This window comes from Pseudochaenichthys georgianus, chromosome 3, assembly GCF_902827115.2.
Source record: "Pseudochaenichthys georgianus chromosome 3, fPseGeo1.2, whole genome shotgun sequence".
Classification (NCBI taxonomy): domain Eukaryota; kingdom Metazoa; phylum Chordata; class Actinopteri; order Perciformes; family Channichthyidae; genus Pseudochaenichthys; species Pseudochaenichthys georgianus.
In genome coordinates, this window is record NC_047505.1 from 2,812,947 (window position 1) to 2,827,880 (window position 14,934).

A 14,934-nucleotide genomic window follows, 5' to 3' on the forward strand; every position below is an offset into this window, starting at 1 on the left:
TGTATGTATGTGTGTGTGTGTGTGTGTGTGTGTATGTGGTGGTGTGTGTGTGTGTGTGTATGTGTATGTGTATGTGTGTGTGTGTGTGTGTGTGTGTGTGTGTGTGTGTGTGTGTGTATGTGTTGTGTGTGTGTGTGTGTGTGTGTGTGTGTGTGTGTGTGTGTGTTGTTGACAGGAAAACCACATGCTTGTGCCTGTGTCTCCGGCACAAGGACACTGTTCTGTTTGCTTTCCCTATCAGAGCGCAGTGAGCGGTTCAAACTGAGGTTTACCTGAACGCAGTTATTCTGTGGACCCCCCCCCCCCCCCCCCCCTCAACCAGGCTAGATAACCTCCGGGTCCTGCTGAATGGCCCTTTTAGGCCTCTTATTGAATCTTTATTTGCTGCTCATTAGTCTGGGAAAGTATTGCTCTGAGTTTGTGAATGCGTCATTGTGTTTTGAAAGCAGGCACGGCGCTCACTTCAAACGGAGGCAACGAGCCATGATTGACACAAACCTTTTTCAAAGCAGGTTTGCTCGTGACTTAAACGTCAATTCCCCCAAATGACGTAAAAGCATCTTTTCTTACCAACTCGTGCACAGTAACAGTCTTCTTCAGAAGAACATCATTTAAATACAAATTCACTTGAAGAGTCAGGACACGTTTTCCAGGAAACTTCATCAAGTCCATTGAACTGGATATCAGCAGTCTGTGAGACCCATCTGCTCAGCCAATCAGCTGAGAGTGAATGTTGTGATGGTTTAGGTTCAGTGAGAAAGTACGATGTTTATTTCAAAGAGTCGTTGTTATAAATATCTGCTCTGCAGTGGAGCCTGCATGCTATCCTCCCAGCAGCCCCGTGGCCCCGTGTCTTTCAGAGGCTCATCAGTGTTGCTCCGCCTAACACGGAGTATTACAAGATCTCAGGGGACTCGGATCAGATGACACCGCGGCAGAGGAGCGCCTGCCAACCTGCTGATTTCTTTCTTTGCAATGGTCTACTAAAACGTTTCATATGTTTCTACACAATTTGCACATCTCTGCGGAACTTGGCTAACATTACAGAAAGACACATTCCAGTCACAAAGATACAAGTAACGTGCTGATTTGTATTTGTTTAATGGATAGAACATTGAATGAAATGCGGCTTGCAAAGATATGGCTTTTATTTAATTGGAATGAATATTTTAACATGAAATCAAAGGAAACATGAACACCTATCAACATATTGGTTCTGCTCTTTTTTTCAACACATCCACACAACATGGGATCTTAAATCTGGCCCACTGCCGTTCTATTCAAAGCCAACACGTACGCAGAATGCAGAGCAAAACCACAACAGTAGACCATGGTGAAATAATTAAACATATACAACACCATTCTCTGGTTCTTTCTTTTTGATAAAAAAGAAAGAAAGAAAAACATGTTAGTGGTGAAATAAGCCTGTTTTATAAGGTATCTTTTTTGGTTTCTTTCAGATAACAAATTACTCTATTCACAGAATATACAGTACAATAAACGTTTTGTTTACCAGTTGTTTTCTCAGGGGTGCTCTCGTGTGGGGCCATTAGTATACATTGCATTTCTTCTTCTTACTTCTCAGTGTTTGACTCATTCACAGTACATGCTTCGAGCCTCCAGACACGGCAGAGGTTCCTGTAGATCGTCCAGTCAGTCAGGACACGGCAAGACACCACACCACAGTACACGAGCGATGCCTTTATCAAGTCTAGTCCCCTGAGCACACTTCTCTAGATCTTTCTCACCTGCATCAGTCAGAAGCCATCGTTATCTTTTGTGTCGGTGAATTTGATTCCATGGTACAACAGAGCCCCCCCCCTGAATACTGCTGCTAATCACCAAGTGGACGAGAAGCCTGGGTGGGCTTTAATACTGCATAGCCCTCACACACCACGAAGGGCTTTGTGTACTCACCTGCGCACTGCACACATCTTTGGTCAACATTAGCATGATGCAACAACCACAACAGTAAAGACAGATCATATTGAACACCACTGAATAACTTATTTGTCGAGCTCACAACACGATAGCTTTTCAACAAAGACTCTTTTCGTAGACCATTGTCCAAATGAAAGACATGACACACATCTAGTTCACGCCTGCCGTCCATCAATACAGTGTGCACGTCCTCACGGGGCGGGGCGACCGTCTGACGAGACAAACACCAGGAGAATAACGAGCATGGACGGGTTCAGGACAGACTCAGTTCACACAAACACGTGTTGAGGTCTAAACTGGGCTGTCGGGCAAACCAACGCAAATCAATCCGCTCTGCTTTACAACGACGACCGAGCTTCAGTGAGGTGGCATCTAGGAGTCTTCGGAATGAATTCACGAAGAAGTGTGTGTGCTTTGATATTGTTGATATGTTGACATGTGTGTGTACAATGTCTGAGAAAGCCATCGGTAATGACAGCATTCGCCTTATTGGACTTTTTCTCTCCTTTTTGCCAAATGATGACAGCATGGACACGGGATGGAATTTAAAAAGTGCTAATTGGTGAGCCTTCTTTAAGTGCCCCAAAACAACAACAACAACAACAACAACAACAACAGCAACAACAATACAACAATAACAAGACAATAAGAACCAAGGAAATCAGTCATGGTAGCATTAGAGCTCAGACCCCTACTCCTGGTCCATGGGGGCCCCTGAGCTCACAGCCAGGTTCCTGTGGAGGTTTGGGTTCTGGCTGTGCCGGTTCCGGCTCCGCACCGAGGAGAAGGACGTGTCGCAGCCGGGGACCTTGCACTTGTGCAGCAGCCGCAGATGGACAGTTTTGTAATGAGCTCGGAACGTGCCCTTGTTGCTGTAGACCTTTTGGCAGACGTGGCAGGTTATCGGAGATCCACCCCCACCCCCCTGAAGCCCGGCTTGCCCTCCCCCAACGCAGCCCAGGGTTCTGTCTCCCCCCAGTGCCAACTCCTCGCCCCCAGGCCTCCCCGCGTCAATCCCATCGCAGCTTTCATCACTGTCCTCCATGGGGAGCGCCTCCTCATCCTCTTCAATCCCTTCCTCCGCCTCACTACCGGCACCATCTGAGTCCCAGGTAGATGGAGCCCCAGCACTGCCTCGAGGTGGGGCAGAGGAGGAGGTGCTCAGGTCGAGGACTGCCCCCTCCTCGCCTCCTCCTCCCCCCTCCGCCCTCTCTCCTATGGGAGACGCCTCAGCACTGTTTGGTGCGGTAGACATTTTGCTCATGGGGAAAACCAGGCCCATGCGATTGTGCCCTCGGAAGATGACCGAGTTGTGGCTGCTCGGGTCCCTGTCCCGCTGGTCCTGGTAGAAGTCAGCAGGGTCTCTGTCCCTGCAGTGAGAGGAGGGCAGGTACAGGGTGTTGGCTGGGCTGAAGGAGTCTTTGGTCAGCAGCTTGTTGTGAAGATTCAAATTGGCACTATGTCTGTGGATGAAAAAAGAAAACATCACCACATGGTTGATCTACTTTCTGCATGAAGCCTTCACATGCCACGCACAGATCCATTCTTTGTTCCATACTAACTGACGTGGGAACCTGATAAGCAGAAACCTGACAAATGATGTATAACGCATGATGTCTGTTTTTGGACATCCTAATCATGATTGAGACCACAGGTTTATTTGTCATCTGCATTCTGTAGTTTGAACTGAACATTCTAACCCAGGGGTGTCAAACTCAATTTCATTGTGGGCCACATTTGCATAAAGGTTGCACTCAAAGGGCCGGTTATTATATATATATAAAATAATGTATTATATTACATTATTTCCTCTGAATTGGATTATTATCGGATAGGATAATAACTTAGTAATTAACTACGTCTGAAAGCAGAAGTCTAGGGCAAATAATTGCAAGTCTCTTCAGTGCGGATGTCACAAAAGGAGATGCATTGTGGGACATGTAGTTTATGGGCAACCTGCTTCTGTAAAGTGGCATGTAACCGTATAATAAACATATTATATTCTTTGCAAGCTCTTGCGGGGCCACATAAAATAAAGTCGCGGGCCGGATTTGGCCCCCGGGCCTTGAGTTTGAGACCCCTGTCCTAACTCGATCAGCTGATTTCAGTACATCCTGCCTGCCTGCCCATCAGAGAACCACTGATACACAGGCTGTCTGCTAAGGAAGGACACTGCTAAGTGAATGAGCTGAACAGAAACCCGTTGAGATATCAGCTGTTTTTATGGTCATTTCTTCATCTACTGTAAACTGCTACCTATTTGTTTGTCTTTCACCATGGTTACTTATTGTGGTTTTATTGTGTAGCTACTTTTTTATTAATCTACTCTCTTGCTGTTGTAATACTGTTCATTTCCTCGTTGCAACACAAGTGAAGCACTTCTGATTCTGATTGGTCGGAAACAGCAGAATGGACAGGCAATGGACAAAGCACGGCCAGCTCTCACCTGTCTCTGCTCCTGCGGGAGGGGAAGGCAGCGTTGCAGCCGTCCACCGTGCACATGTGCATCTCCTTCAGGTGGACATTTTGGTAGTGCATCTTCACGCTGTAGGGGTTCTTGAAGGTCTTCCTGCAGATCTCACAGTTGTGTGGCAGATCAGCGTTGTGGTTGAGGTGAGAGAAACGCGAGTCACCGTAGCCGTCGACACCGCCGTCGGATTCTTCCTTCTCACGGTCTAAGAGCTGGAGAGCGCCTCCATTGGTCAGCCTGTGCTCGCCCTCATCCCATTTCAGCTCTGAGTTGTCTCGGTCCCCATTGGGTTCCTGACGGTGTAGGTCGTTGTCACAGTGATCCTCCATCAGTTTATCTTCAGAGGGGGAGGGGGCACAGGTGAAGGCTCCGGTCTCAGCTTGCCTCGTCCGATCACCTGTGTCCTCCCTCACGGTCACTTCTCTCCCTAAGGTTTGGTCCAGAAGATGCTTGGTGCCCTCCCTGTCCTTCTCTTCACCAATGTAAACTCCACACCCCTCTCTCTCCTTCCAAGCTTGTGTCGTGCACATGTGACCTTCCTCTTGGCTTTCGTCACACTCTTGCTTCTCCGTGCTTTGTGACGGAGCCTCGTCCTCGGAGCTGCTCCCCTTATCCCTTTGCTCATCTCGCTCCACCAACTCCTTCTCTATCTTTATTGGCATACTTGACTTCCTAGACTTTTTCTTTGGTATGGGGTCTGTCATGCAGGAGTGTTGGACTGAGATGGGTTTGATGGGTACAGAAGAGGAGAACAGAGGAAGGGAAGGCAGTGTTCCTGGGGTGTTGGCCAGCTCTGCCGGGGTGACCAGGCTGCGGTAGAACGGAAGGACCGGCTGTACTGTTTTCAGGTTGGGGAAGAGGATGCCACTCTGGCCCAGGCTGGGGAAGGAGCTGCTGTGGAGCTTAGAACCAGTGTCCACGTGGCTCACCATGTAGCTGGGCACTGCTTTATGGCTCTCTGCAGAGCAAACCGGGATGGGGGTTCCGTATTCATGCCTATTCTCCCCTTGAGAGCTCTCATCACCGGACATGCTGCCCCGTATGTCTTTGTCCCGGTTGTTACGGTTCATAGGCATGTGCAGTCGTGGATTTGGGTTGGCACTATGGCGGTTGCGACTGCGCAGGGAGCTGAACACCATGTTGCAGCCATCAATGGTACACTTGTGCTTAATCTTCAGGTGCACTGCGTTGTAGTGGATCTTTAGTGTGCCTTTGTCGTAGAACGTCTTCTCACAGGCGTTGCAATACACTCGACCTTTCTTCAGAGAGCATCCTCCCCCCCCTGACCCCGCTCCACTGCTAGCCCCATTCCTGTCCATGCAGCGCAGCTTGCCCTCGGGCGACATCTGGGTTACATCAGAGCTCATGGAGGGCGTGCACGGCGTGGAGGGTCCGTCCGAGTAGTTGTCACTAGTGGAGAAATCCTCTGCCTCAATCTTTGTAGTGGTGGAGAGCCCCTCCATGTGCTGGTCCACACTTCGATCCAGATCGGCGTTGAACGAGCCAGCGGTGGAACCGAGCAGGCTGCTCTCTGAAGGGTGTAGAAGAGGGAGTGGGTTGTCCCGACCTGGATCCTCTTGTCTCTGACTCTGCTCCATGGACCCTCGGCCTGGCTGCTGCTGCTGCTGGTGCGGCTGTGCCCCGGTGGGTGAGCCCAGAAACGGAGCGGGAACAGATCCTAGCAGCTGGAAGGGCAGCATGAAGGCCATGCTGTTGACAAAGTTTTCAAAGTGGTGCATGCTGTTGCTGCTCAGCTTATCCGCTTTGGAGGTGGCGAGGTTGGCAGCAGTGCGCGGGGTGTGGCGCTCGATGAAAGTGCGGATGTCGGAGTTGGTGCGGGTGCTGGGCACCAACACGGCCTGGCCCTCCTTGTCCTGCAGAGCCATCAGCTCCACTATGGACTTGGTCTCGCCAAAACGCAGGAACTGCTGCAGTGTGGCGATCTCCTCCTCGAACGTCATGATGGCCCAGCGGTCCAGCACCTTCCCTGCTACATCCTGCAGCCGGGGCGAAGGGCAGAGCGTGCAGTGCAGGAGAGGAAGGAGGGATGAAGTCCATCGAGAAGGAGGCGAAATGAAGAAAAGAGAGCAATTTGATCATTAGCATTATAAGTGTCTGTTGGGTTGCTCATACATATTCACACAGTGGGTAGACGCCACGCCCTGTACACAGCCGCGTGGCAGCAGGGCGGCTAAAGAGAGGACTCTTATGGAGTGTTAATACATGCGGCGGGGCAGAGCCCTGAGAGCCCTCATTACACACACACACACACACACACACACACACACACACACACACACACACACACACACACACACACACACACACACACACACACACACACCTTTCATCTTACAGGTCATTTCTCCTCATTTAAATCAAGAAGATTCACTCATTCTGCATCTCACACACACACACACACGCACACATGCGCACACACACACACACACCCACACGCACACACCCACACGCACACACACACATGCACACACCCACACACACATGCGCGCACACACACACCCACACACACACACACACACACACACACACACACACACACACCCACACACACACACACACACACACACACACACACACACACACACACACACACACACACACACACACACACACACCCACGCACACACCCACACACCCACGCGCGCGCACACACACACCCACCCACACACACACACACACACACACACACACACACACACACACACACACACACACACACACACACACACACACACACACACACACACACACACACACACACACACACACACAACGACCCGCGAGTCAGGAGGCGTGATCAGAGGCCGGCCCCCCCTCAGCCCGGCAGTAATCACATGTGAGTTCGGGTGTCTTTGAAAGTGAAGAGCGGCCTCGTGCCGTAACTGCGATTAATATTTCATCACAGAGCATTCATTGGGCGCCTGTCGAGGATTCTGACTCTACGCTTGCCATCAGATGAGCTATCATGAATTAAACGCAGCCCATCTTGAATACTTGATGCTGTACTAATCGAAGTGAGAGCCTGCAGCCGGGCCGGCTTGGCTCCGGCTTGAGAGGAAACCTGAAGCAAAAGACATACTATTTACAAATGTACCCAGCACAGTTGGGAGACCTCCCCGAGCTGGCGCTACCACGGCAACAAGCCGGCCGCACCAGCAGGCTGCCAGGAGAGTGCATGCTCTCTCCTGTCATCACGTTGCCTGGCCCTCCCGCGTCCTCCTCAGAAATGCTCTCTGTCTCTTTCTGAACATACTCTGGCTCACTAACTGTAAGAGCTACATGTCAGTGTCTCTTTTAGAAGCTTCCTGCCTGAACATAATCTCACAGCATAAAATGAGGACGGGTGTACGGAGGCATGCGGAAGCAGCCTCTGCAGTTCACGAACAGGCCACATGGTGTATCTCTAAATCCATGCACACAAACAAAAATGTGAAAAGAACTTTTAGTGATGTTCAGTCTCCCTGGGTCTCCGCATGTTTCAGCTGCAGTACAGAGCTTCGGTTCTCTCTCTGCACGGTCGGGCCCCCAGAGGCCTTCTGCTTCACAAGTCACGATCGTTCAGAAAGCCATACTGGCATAATGCTTGTCTCACAGAACCACACAGACACCAAACACATCCCACCTGCAGCACGTATCCTCGTATGTAGTCCTGCAGCGTCCAGTCCAGCGCACTGAGGATCTGCACGACCTCCTCCTGCTTGAGGACGGAGAACAGGCGGTCCAGGAGGATCTTGAGGCGGATCGGGATGGCCTGGGTGCCGTACAGCATCAGGCTGCAGATATCGAACACCACGTTGGAGTGCACGATCTCCACCTGGCTGCTCTGGTAGATGTGGTGCACCTTCAGTTTGCTCAGGGCTGGAATACATCACATCACATTGACTGGTTAGATGCTGTGACACTGGGCCTGAGTGAAGAGACGACAGCAACACGTACAAGAAGCGGAACATGGAGACGTCTATATTTCACCGTTGTCTTGGTTTGTTTGCAAAACTCAAATTCCTTTAGTAGAAAGAACTCTGTTTTGTTGTGTGCTGAAAAGCGGACAGGTAAGAGATGGCACTAAATCATATCTCTCAATTTTTTTTAAATAATATAATAATAACATTATTTAAAATTAAAAAGAATGTGTAATACTTTTTCTACAGGCACATTCTATATGAATAGATTAACTCTTTTTAAACAAAAACAATCATTATAATGATCTACTATAAACGCAGTGTATTGCCTAACGACAGATACAGAAGACCATTTGAGTCTGAGTGTATGGAGAAACAAGTATTTTAAGACATTCAGGTTTTTAGAACGTAGTTAGAAAAATAAAGATAATCATAATTTAGAAAATGAGATAGAAGCTGTTGCCGAGAGACCTAATAAGCCATTTGAATCTGATATAATACACACCAGCAGTTGTAACGCCACATTTGAAACCGTGGTGGTTCTAAAATACGTGTCTTTGCACGCAGATATTGTGCTAGGGGTTTCACCAACTAATCGACTAGTCGACTACCTTTACCACTAGTCGGCGCTGTAGGCCCTAGTCAACTAGTCGTGAACAAAATGGAGGTGAACGAGGTGCCGCAAAATGCTCCAAAAAACGTCCGACATTCATATGTATGGCAGTACTTCAAAGAAGACGTAACCAACTCCACAGTTAAGTGTCAGTTGTGTACATCTGTACTAAAGTACAACAAAAATACTTCTGCTATGCGCAACCACCTAAAAATGAAACACCCGCTGCCGACAGCTAGCACTAGCAGTAATGCTAGCAGCACCAGTGAGCAACGGACCGCCGGCAGCACTGGACAGAGACAGACGAGCACGATTGATTTTTCCAAGCGCCCCGTTACGGACAAAAGAAGACCGCAGATAACAGACTTGCTTATCAACTTTGTCGTCAAGGATGTTCGACCACTTTCTGCCCTTTCCGGAGAAGGCTTCAGGGACATTATGAAGTTTTTCGAGCCAGGCTATGAGATCCCGTCACATGCTACACTTTGGAGCAACATCATGCTACAGTACAACACTGTGAAAGCCAGGATTGCCAATGAGATGAAAGATAAAAGTGTCTCACTAACCACTGATCTGTGGACCTCTTGCACCATGGATCCATGCATCACCATCACTGCCCACTACATCACAGACACCTGGGAGATAAAATCCAGAGTGCTGCGAAGTTCGCGGAGGACAGCGAATAATGTGTTGCGCAATGGATTTACGTGGCATTTAAGTTTGCGAGTTTTTTGCTGTACATTTTGGTGAGTCCAGTTACCGTTTGTTATTTACGAAGTCACTGTTTGTTATGTACTCAGGCACTGTTTGTTATTTACTAAGTCACTGTTTGTTATGTACTAAGTCACTGTTTGTTATGTACTAAGGCACTGTTTGTTATTTACTAAGGCACTGTTTGTTATTTACAAAGCACTGTTTGTTATTTACTAAGTCACTGTTTGTTATTTACGAAGTCACTGTTTGTTATGTACTCAGTCACTGTTTGTTATGTACTCAGTCACTGTTTGTTATGTACTAAGTCACTGTTTGTTATGTACTCAGTCACTGTTTGTTATGTACTCAGTCACTGTTTGTTATGTACTCAGGCACTGTTTGTTATGTACTAAGTCACTGTTTGTTATTTACTCAGTCACTGTTTGTTATTTACTAAGTCACTGTTTGTTATTTACTAAGGCACTGTTTGTTATTTACTAAGGCACTGTTTGTTATTTACTAAGGCACTGTTTGTTATTTACTAAGGCACTGTTTGTTATGTACTCAGGCACTGTTTGTTATTTACTAAGTCACTGTTTGTTATTTACTAAGGCACTGTTTGTTATTTACTAAGGCACTGTTTGTTATTTACTAAGGCACTGTTTGTTATGTACTAAGGCACTGTTTGTTATTTACTAAGGCACTGTTTGTGATTTACTAAGTCACTGTTTGTTATTTACTAAGGCACTGTTTGTTATTTACTAAGGCACTGTTTGTTATGTACTAAGGCACTGTTTGTTATTTACTAAGGCACTGTTTGTTATTTACTAAGGCACTGTTTGTTATTTACTAAGGCACTGTTTGTTATGTACTAAGGCACTGTTTGTTATTTACTAAGGCACTGTTTGTTATTTACTAAGGCACTGTTTGTTATTTACTAAGTCACTGTTTGTTATTTACTAAGTCACTGTTTGTTATGTACTAAGGCACTGTTTGTTATGTACTAAGTCACTGTTTGTTATTTACTAAGTCACTGTTTGTTATGTACTAAGTCACTGTTTGTTATTTACTAAGTCACTGTTTGTTATGTACTAAGGCACTGTTTGTTATTTACTAAGTCACTGTTTGTTATTTACTAAGTCACTGTTTGTTATGTACTAAGGCACTGTTTGTTATGTACTAAGTCACTGTTTGTTATTTACTAAGGCACTGTTTGTTATGTACTAAGGCACTGTTTGTTATTTACTAAGGCACTGTTTGTTATTTACTAAGGCACTGTTTGTTATTTACTCAGGCACTGTTTGTTATTTACTAAGGCACTGTTTGTTATTTACTAAGGCACTGTTTGTTATTTACTAAGTCACTGTTTGTTATGTACTAAGGCACTGTTTGTTATGTACTCAGGCACTGTTTGTTATTTACTAAGGCACTGTTTGTTATTTACTAAGGCACTGTTTGTTATTTACTAAGGCACTGTTTGTTATTTACTAAGGCACTGTTTGTTATTTACTAAGTCACTGTTTGTTATTTACTAAGTCACTGTTTGTTATGTACTAAGGCACTGTTTGTTATTTACTAAGTCACTGTTTGTTATTTACTAAGGCACTGTTTGTTATTTACTAAGGCACTGTTTGTTATTTACTAAGGCACTGTTTGTTATTTACTAAGTCACTGTTTGTTATTTACTAAGTCACTGTTTGTTATTTACTAAGGCACTGTTTGTTATTTACTAAGTCACTGTTTGTTATGTACTAAGGCACTGTTTGTTATTTACTCAGGCACTGTTTGTTATTTACTAAGGCACTGTTTGTTATTTACTAAGGCACTGTTTGTTATTTACTAAGGCACTGTTTGTTATTTACTAAGGCACTGTTTGTTATTTACTAAGGCACTGTTTGTTATTTACTAAGTCACTGTTTGTTATGTACTAAGTCACTGTTTGTTATGTACTAAGGCACTGTTTGTTATTTACTAAGTCACTGTTTGTTATTTACTAAGTCACTGTTTGTTATGTACTAAGGCACTGTTTGTTATTTACTAAGGCACTGTTTGTTATTTACTAAGTCACTGTTTGTTATTTACTAAGGCACTGTTTGTTATTTACTAAGGCACTGTTTGTTATTTACTAAGGCACTGTTTGTTATTTACTAAGGCACTGTTTGTTATTTACTAAGGCACTGTTTGTTATTTACTAAGGCACTGTTTGTTATTTACTAAGGCACTGTTTGTTATTTACTAAGGCACTGTTTGTTATTTACTCAGGCACTGTTTGTTATTTACTAAGGCACTGTTTGTTATTTACTAAGGCACTGTTTGTTATGTACTAAGTCACTGTTTGTTATGTACTAAGGCACTGTTTGTTATTTACTAAGTCACTGTTTGTTATTTACTAAGTCACTGTTTGTTATGTACTAAGTCACTGTTTGTTATTTACTAAGTCACTGTTTGTTATGTACTAAGGCACTGTTTGTTATTTACTAAGTCACTGTTTGTTATTTACTAAGTCACTGTTTGTTATGTACTAAGTCACTGTTTGTTATTTACTAAGGCACTGTTTGTTATTTACTAAGGCACTGTTTGTTATTTACTAAGGCACTGTTTGTTATGTACTAAGGCACTGTTTGTTATGTACTCAGGCACTGTTTGTTATTTACTAAGTCACTGTTTGTTATTTACTAAGTCACTGTTTGTTATGTACTAAGTCACTGTTTGTTATTTACTAAGTCACTGTTTGTTATGTACTAAGGCACTGTTTGTTATTTACTAAGTCACTGTTTGTTATTTACTAAGTCACTGTTTGTTATGTACTAAGTCACTGTTTGTTATTTACTAAGGCACTGTTTGTTATTTACTAAGGCACTGTTTGTTATTTACTAAGGCACTGTTTGTTATGTACTAAGTCACTGTTTGTTATTTACTAAGTCACTGTTTGTTATTTACTAAGGCACTGTTTGTTATTTACTAAGGCACTGTTTGTTATGTACTAAGTCACTGTTTGTTATGTACTAAGTCACTGTTTGTTATTTACTAAGGCACTGTTTGTTATTTACTAAGGCACTGTTTGTTATTTACTAAGGCACTGTTTGTTATTTACTCAGGCACTGTTTGTTATTTACTAAGTCACTGTTTGTTATTTACTAAGGCACTGTTTGTTATTTACTAAGTCACTGTTTGTTATGTACTAAGTCACTGTTTGTTATTTACTAAGTCACTGTTTGTTATGTACTAAGGCACTGTTTGTTATTTACTAAGGCACTGTTTGTTATTTACTCAGGCACTGTTTGTTATTTACTAAGGCACTGTTTGTTATTTACTAAGTCACTGTTTGTTATTTACTAAGGCACTGTTTGTTATTTACTCAGGCACTGTTTGTTATTTACTAAGGCACTGTTTGTTATTTACTAAGTCACTGTTTGTTATTTACTAAGGCACTGTTTGTTATTTACTAAGTCACTGTTTGTTATGTACTAAGTCACTGTTTGTTATTTACTAAGTCACTGTTTGTTATGTACTAAGGCACTGTTTGTTATTTACTCAGTCAGTTCCTGTTTGTTATTTACTCAGTCAGCTCCTGTTTGTTATTTACTCAGTCAGCTCCTGTTTGTTATTTACTCAGTCAGCTCCTGTTTGTTATTTACTCAGTCAGTTCCTGTTTGTTATTTACTAAGGCACTGTTTGTTATGTACTAAGGCACTGTTTGTTATTTACTAAGGCACTGTTTGTTATTTACTCAGGCACTGTTTGTTATTTACTAAGGCACTGTTTGTTATTTACTAAGTCACTGTTTGTTATTTACTAAGGCACTGTTTGTTATTTACTAAGTCACTGTTTGTTATGTACTAAGTCACTGTTGTTATTTACTAAGTCACTGTTTGTTATGTACTAAGGCACTGTTTGTTATTTACTAAGGCACTGTTTGTTATTTACTCAGGCACTGTTTGTTATTTACTAAGGCACTGTTTGTTATTTACTAAGTCACTGTTTGTTATTTACTAAGGCACTGTTTGTTATTTACTCAGGCACTGTTTGTTATTTACTAAGGCACTGTTTGTTATTTACTAAGGCACTGTTTGTTATTTACTCAGGCACTGTTTGTTATGTACTAAGGCACTGTTTGTTATTTACTAAGTCACTGTTTGTTATTTACTAAGGCACTGTTTGTTATGTACTAAGGCACTGTTTGTTATTTACTAAGGCACTGTTTGTTATTTACTAAGTCACTGTTTGTTATTTACTAAGGCACTGTTTGTTATGTACTAAGGCACTGTTTGTTATTTACTAAGGCACTGTTTGTTATTTACTAAGGCACTGTTTGTTATGTACTAAGGCACTGTTTGTTATTTACTAAGGCACTGTTTGTTATTTACTAAGTCACTGTTTGTTATTTACTAAGTCACTGTTTGTTATGTACTAAGGCACTGTTTGTTATTTACTAAGGCACTGTTTGTTATTTACTAAGTCACTGTTTGTTATTTACTAAGGCACTGTTTGTTATGTACTAAGGCACTGTTTGTTATTTACTAAGGCACTGTTTGTTATTTACTAAGGCACTGTTTGTTATGTACTAAGGCACTGTTTGTTATTTAATAAGGCACTGTTTGTTATTTACTAAGGCACTGTTTGTTATGTACTAAGGCACTGTTTGTTATTTACTAAGGCACTGTTTGTTATTTACTAAGGCACTGTTTGTTATGTACTAAGGCACTGTTTGTTATTTACTAAGGCACTGTTTGTTATTTACTAAGGCACTGTTTGTTATGTACTAAGGCACTGTTTGTTATTTACTAAGGCACTGTTTGTTATTTACTAAGGCACTGTTTGTTATTTACTAAGTCACTGTTTGTTATGTACTAAGTCACTGTTTGTTATTTACTAAGTCACTGTTTGTTATGTACTAAGGCACTGTTTGTTATTTACTAAGGCACTGTTTGTTATTTACTCAGGCACTGTTTGTTATTTACTAAGTCACTGTTTGTTATTTACTAAGGCACTGTTTGTTATTTACTAAGGCACTGTTTGTTATTTACTCAGGCACTGTTTGTTATTTACTAAGGCACTGTTTGTTATTTACTAAGTCACTGTTTGTTATGTACTAAGTCACTGTTTGTTATTTACTAAGTCACTGTTTGTTATTTACTAAGTCACTGTTTGTTATGTACTAAGGCACTGTTTGTTATTTACTAAGGCACTGTTTGTTATTTACTAAGTCACTGTTTGTTATTTACTAAGGCACTGTTTGTTATTTACTAAGGCACTGTTTGTTATTTACTAAGTCACTGTTTGTTATTTACTAAGTC

The 14,934-nt window shown here is 43.2% G+C and overlaps 1 protein-coding gene across 2 annotated transcripts in view; it reads right to left on the reverse strand.

Annotated features, from left to right (window-relative positions):
- Positions 1-1,082: 1,082 nt before the first annotated feature.
- Positions 1,083-14,934, reverse strand: part of bnc1 (basonuclin zinc finger protein 1) — a 24,031-nt gene continuing 10,179 nt past the window's right edge. For both annotated transcript variants that reach the window (XM_034102559.2, XM_034102568.1), the window contains exons 3-5: positions 8,055-8,290; positions 4,388-6,408; positions 1,083-3,404 (exon numbers count right to left, since the gene is read on the reverse strand). In XM_034102559.2, the coding sequence (XP_033958450.1) occupies positions 2,633-3,404; positions 4,388-6,408; positions 8,055-8,290 (3,029 nt within the window). In that variant the 3' untranslated portion in view covers positions 1,083-2,632. The remainder of the gene's footprint in view (positions 3,405-4,387; positions 6,409-8,054; positions 8,291-14,934) is intronic.